The sequence below is a fragment of the Triticum dicoccoides genome, chromosome 6B (genome assembly GCF_002162155.2).
Source record: "Triticum dicoccoides isolate Atlit2015 ecotype Zavitan chromosome 6B, WEW_v2.0, whole genome shotgun sequence".
Lineage (NCBI taxonomy): Eukaryota > Viridiplantae > Streptophyta > Magnoliopsida > Poales > Poaceae > Triticum > Triticum dicoccoides.
Window position 1 is genome coordinate 711,025,183 of NC_041391.1, and position 4,683 is coordinate 711,029,865.

Sequence of the window (4,683 nt, forward strand, 5' to 3'; positions counted from 1 at the left end):
CAAACAGCCAAAGTTTTGCTCACATGTCTTCTTCATCGTTCGTCCAATATCACGTTCTAGCTACTCATGCGTTCCAACCAAGTTGTGTTCTAGAGGCAAACTTTCTCTTTCTTTGCGCAGAAGGGAGAAATCTGCCTCTGCCTCGCTGTTGGCTGATTTCTCTCCTCTTTGTGAAGAGAAAGAAAGGTTCGAGACGCAAGAAATTAGAAAGAGAGATCGAAGGATTCCTCCAACGAGAGAGAAGAAACTCGTGTGGGCAGCATAGCATCCAACGGAGTAATTTTGGTACAAATCAGTAAGAGGTAGCGGTACAATTTGTTATTCTTAATTTTCTTTGCGTTTTTTTCTTCAGCGAAGAAGAACAACAACCTTGCCGCCGGCTCCTGTCCCCAACCAAACAAGCCAGCAAAAAGACGCCGTCAGGCCTCCCGCCGTCAAACCCAGCGCTAAAAGAGTTGGGCCTCCCGATCTTCGTCCGCGTAACTCAACGCGGCCGATATACCGCCCGTCAGGAGGCCTCCACGCCGTCCGGCCCGTAGATCAACCGGGCCAGGCCCCCCGATGCATTTCCAGAGTCCACCGCCGAAACCCTACAGAGACGGCGGCTTATACATAAGCCGTACTGCTTCGCAGCCCCCTCCCCCTCCTCCCTCCCCGCCGCCTCCTGCCTCCATCGTCTCCCCCATCGGAACTAGGTTTTCCTCGATCCAGATCCCTTTTGTAGATCCATGGCGGATTCAATCTCCTTTTCTAGATCCATGCATGTGTTGTTCGTCTGGTGCCTTAAGATCCGCTTCGTGCTCGTTTGCTGCGCAGGTTCCTTCCCACGGATGGCGATCGTACGCGAGTTGGAGGGCCCGGTCGGCGTCGACCGCAAGGTATCCCTCGCCCCTTCTCTGTGATTGCGACGGTTCCGGTATCCCTGCGACCTTCCCTTCTGGATTCATCTGCCCTACTGCATTACGTGATGAATCCCTGCCCCCCTTTGCCCTACTGCTTGCGCGACCTGATTAGGGTTATGTGATGTGATGTATCCCTGTCCCCTTTGCGCGATTAGGGTTACGTGATCTATCCCTGCCCCCCTTTGCCCTACTGGTTGCCCGAACTGTCCCCTTTGCGCGATTAGGGTTACGTGATCTATCCCTGCCCCCTTTGCCCTTCTGGATCCTGTTAGACCCTTTGCCCTTCTGGATCCTGTTAGGGTTATGTGGTGTGATCTGATGGTTCTGAGTGCGTAGATAGATTTAACCTTGTCATCTGTGTGTAGTGCATGTGCTTGTTGCCCCTGGGAACGATTTCCTCTTACTTATCAAGGGATGTCAGGTCAGGGTAGAAAGTAGACTAACATTCCTTCCTTGCATTTGATGAAATACTCTAAATACATGGTCGGAATATCTGCAGAGACCGCAGGTTCTTAGGTGGTGTTTGGTTCACTCTAGTTTTCTTGTTTGTTCGAAATGCTGCACATAATCTTCCAACTCTCCACGTAATCTTTACTTGAATTAGTTTCCGCCATCTTGGGTGTTCATGTGGAGAAAGATATCATTGAAGTTCAGTTTAGGATTTGAACTATGCTTGGTCTTAAAACATAAAGAACTCCAGGACATTCTTTAACCTCCAAAGTAACTGCCAAAGCATGCTAGAATTAGTCTTAACTTCTAATTGTCAAGAAGATAGGTTGTAGTTTTCATTGTCTGTTTTTCTGATCCAAAGTAAGCATTTCAAGCTGGCAGTACATAAACCTTTCATACATCAACTTATCTGCAAATTAAGTGCTTGCTATGTAATTTTACCATGTTGTTAATGCTATACTTATTTTACCTGTCAACGCATGGTTATGGAAAGGCTCTGGGGGTGGGGGGTGGGGATAAGAATTGCTTTTGTTATAGATGGGCCTTATAGGTGCGTCATTGTTCAAATGCCAACTGTTTGTTGTTTTCAGTAAGACACAAACCTGTTGAAATTTTTCCAATGATTGTTCTTCCTAGCTTCCATTAAGTGTTTGTTGACAATGATAAAAGGATTTTTTTTGGCAGTCCATGCAGTGAATCTATGTGATGCATCATTATATGTTTCATCATGTTTGTCAATGCAGTAATTGAAGGGTGTTTTAGCTGTTGATTTGTGTAGTCTATGTGAATCTATGTGATGCATCATATACTTGACTGTTTATATGTTTCATCATGTTTGTCCATGCAGTAATTGAAGGGTGTTTTAGCTGTTGATTCGTGTAGTCTTTGTATATCTTATGATGTTTTGCTTTAGCAGCCGTTGATCTTGTTATTATCTAAAATTTGTTATATTGATGCAACAGATCGGGTCTGGCCGTGCTCTGGATACGGCAGCCTTTCGCCCTCATGCAAAGGCTTGTGCAAAATCCTCCACGCAGGCTGGTGCCAGACCCTTCACTGCAAAGAAGGCTGATGGGGAGGCCTTCACTGGGAAGAAGGCGAAGGCTGATGGGGAGGCTTTCATTGGGAAGAAGGCGAAGACTGATGGGGAGGCTTTCACTGGGAAGAAGGCGAAGACTGATGGGGATTCTTTTGAGAAGACTGTCTCAGCATTTGTAATACCTGGTGAGTAGCTGCGAACTCGTACCATTACCATTCATTAGAATGACAGTGACTTGTTCACTTAATATCCTGCTTGGCTCATTTGCTGCAGGGTTATGGACACCTGAAGTTGCCAAACAAAAAGAGTTTGATGACTCTATCAATCAGTATATGGTAAATACTTTTTTGATTGTGTCCCAGTTTACCTTTCTGCTGCAGGTTCATTTGAAAATTTGGTATATAGACAATTCTTTTCTTTTTGGAAAGACAATTTTATGTTCCCCAATTTACCTTTTTGCTGCAGGTTCATCTGAAGATTAAGTTGCCGACCATGATCGATCTGTCTATATACCAAACCTGGTAACAATTGCTGATTTCCTGTCTGACTTTTATCACCTTTTCGTTTTTTTCTTTCTGAAGTGGCATGCATGCCCACTGTTTTAATCAACTGCATCTTTTAGAACCCATACTAGTAAGTTGTATTTTGCTTATCTGCCTCTTTCTAATTCTTGCAGGTATCTGCTTTATGGAAAGTTAAACCTGAAAGATCTAGCTGCTCGAGTTTGCTACAAACTTAATCTTGAAATGGATTGCCCTATTAATTTTGTCATTGATTCTATTCAGCTTCCTGAAGGTCTTGTTTTTACTGTCACTGTCATAGTAGCTTATTGCAGCAATCAAATTTTAATTTAATGCAACGCCTGCTGTTATTTTAATTTTGCAGTGGCTATAATATCGAACATTTCCAAGAAATATGAAAGTGATGACGGAGTTCTGCATCTTTTTTGTGATATTGCTCAAGATCCACTAAAACATGGCTGGGTGACAATTGAGAGGAAGAAAAAGAAACTTGCTAAAAATGGTAAGTGTGGTCTGACGTTCTGTGAATGATTTGATAAATAGTTATATTTTCTTTTCTGATTTGGATAGTGTGGTTTGATTAAAATTTTCTGAACTTTGCAGCTTCTGCTCTTAGCAAACAGCATACTTCAAAGAAGCTAATCATGAAGACAGGTTCCGTGGTTTCCTCGATTGGTGAGTGTGGTCTGATGTTCTTAGAATGAAATATTGTTGGATGTCTTATATTCTTGCCAATACATGCACTGTTTGCTTTGCTCAATTTCGCATTCTGTTATGCTTGCAGAGCTTGTTGCAGAGTCGGTACCTTTTTCAAAGTTCCCCAGTTGCAAAACCAAAGGTAGCAGGAAAATGGCACAGTTCGTTAAGAAGAGACAGATGCAACTTGTGATGAATCAGAAGTCGCCCTTTGTTCAGTTGAAAGACGGACCTGCTGTGCGCTCCTTTGGCACCTCTGGCCCTGGTGGGAACCTGCAGTAAGTATTGAACTGATCTTGTTAAAGGAATTTTTAGCTTATCTTGTTTGTTATTTTCTTGCATGGAATTTTGTACATTGATTTTGTCCTGGTTTGTTTTGTCTTCCTTTCAGGTTCTACTGAGTCACATGCATGGGAAGGAGTTTCTGAGAAGAGCCAGATGCATTTCTGTGAGAATGGATAGTAGGCATTGTCCTTGGTTCCGCATGTTTTTGCCTGATGCTAGAGTCGAAAGTGTACTGTCTGAATTTGATTGACAATACTTTGTCAGTCTAACTTGTGAAAAGTGAGCTTCTATCTGTTTTTCTTTCCTTCTTGCTGTTGTGTGTGGAGGCACCACTGTGAGCCCTCTGAGGCTCGATGTTGTGATTATGACATATCTGGTGAAAGTGCTTTAATCCTCTGGCAATATTGGTCTTCTGTGTTGAGCATCATCTTGCTCAAATGGTTCAGAGTAACTTAAGCCAAACTCATTTTTGTTTTTTCGTTTGTGTCCCAGGAAGTGTCAGGAAGATCCCTAATTGCGTCAATTTGTTTTTTTTGTTCGTGTCCCAGTGTCCGATGTATGCCAAAAGAACTCCCTATGCGGCATGCTAATCATACCACATTTTTGCATTCACTGTGATCAATTTAAACTCCAACTGCTATTTATTGAGGTTATGTTTTTGTAAACTTTTAAATCTGATATCCTAGATAGCTGAAATTTGATATCAACTGCTATTTTTTGTATCTTTGGATTGTGAAATAAAATCAAAGATAAGTGTGTGCGGTTGCCTGAACCTTAATTTTTTTTTGTT

The 4,683-nt window shown here is 42.6% G+C and overlaps 1 protein-coding gene across 2 annotated transcripts; it reads left to right on the plus strand.

Moving 5' to 3' along the window:
* Positions 1-16: 16 nt before the first annotated feature.
* On the plus strand, positions 17-4,314 carry LOC119325131. Of its 2 annotated transcripts, none has more exons than XM_037598878.1 (10): positions 17-302; positions 817-878; positions 2,315-2,576; positions 2,665-2,726; positions 2,857-2,912; positions 3,068-3,186; positions 3,277-3,414; positions 3,516-3,587; positions 3,697-3,886; positions 4,000-4,314. In XM_037598878.1, the coding sequence occupies exons 2-10, from the start codon at positions 831-833 to the stop codon at positions 4,007-4,009; spliced, it is 957 nt and encodes a 318-aa protein (XP_037454775.1). In that variant the 5' UTR covers positions 17-302; positions 817-830; the 3' UTR covers positions 4,010-4,314. The 2 variants fall into 2 exon arrangements, with proteins under 2 accessions (XP_037454775.1, XP_037454774.1); XM_037598877.1 differs by lacking the exon at positions 17-302 and adding an exon at positions 379-695.
* The last annotated feature ends 369 nt before the right edge of the window (positions 4,315-4,683 follow it).

Coding starts and splice junctions, on each gene's coding strand:
- LOC119325131 (XM_037598878.1), top strand. CDS start 831: ATGGCGATCGTACGCGAGTTGGAGGGCCCGGTCGGCGTCGACCGCAAG. Junction 2,727..2,856: donor ACTCTATCAATCAGTATATG/GTAAATACTTTT, acceptor TTTTTGCTGCAG/GTTCATCTGAAGATTAAGTT. Junction 3,588..3,696: donor TTCCGTGGTTTCCTCGATTG/GTGAGTGTGGTC, acceptor TTATGCTTGCAG/AGCTTGTTGCAGAGTCGGTA.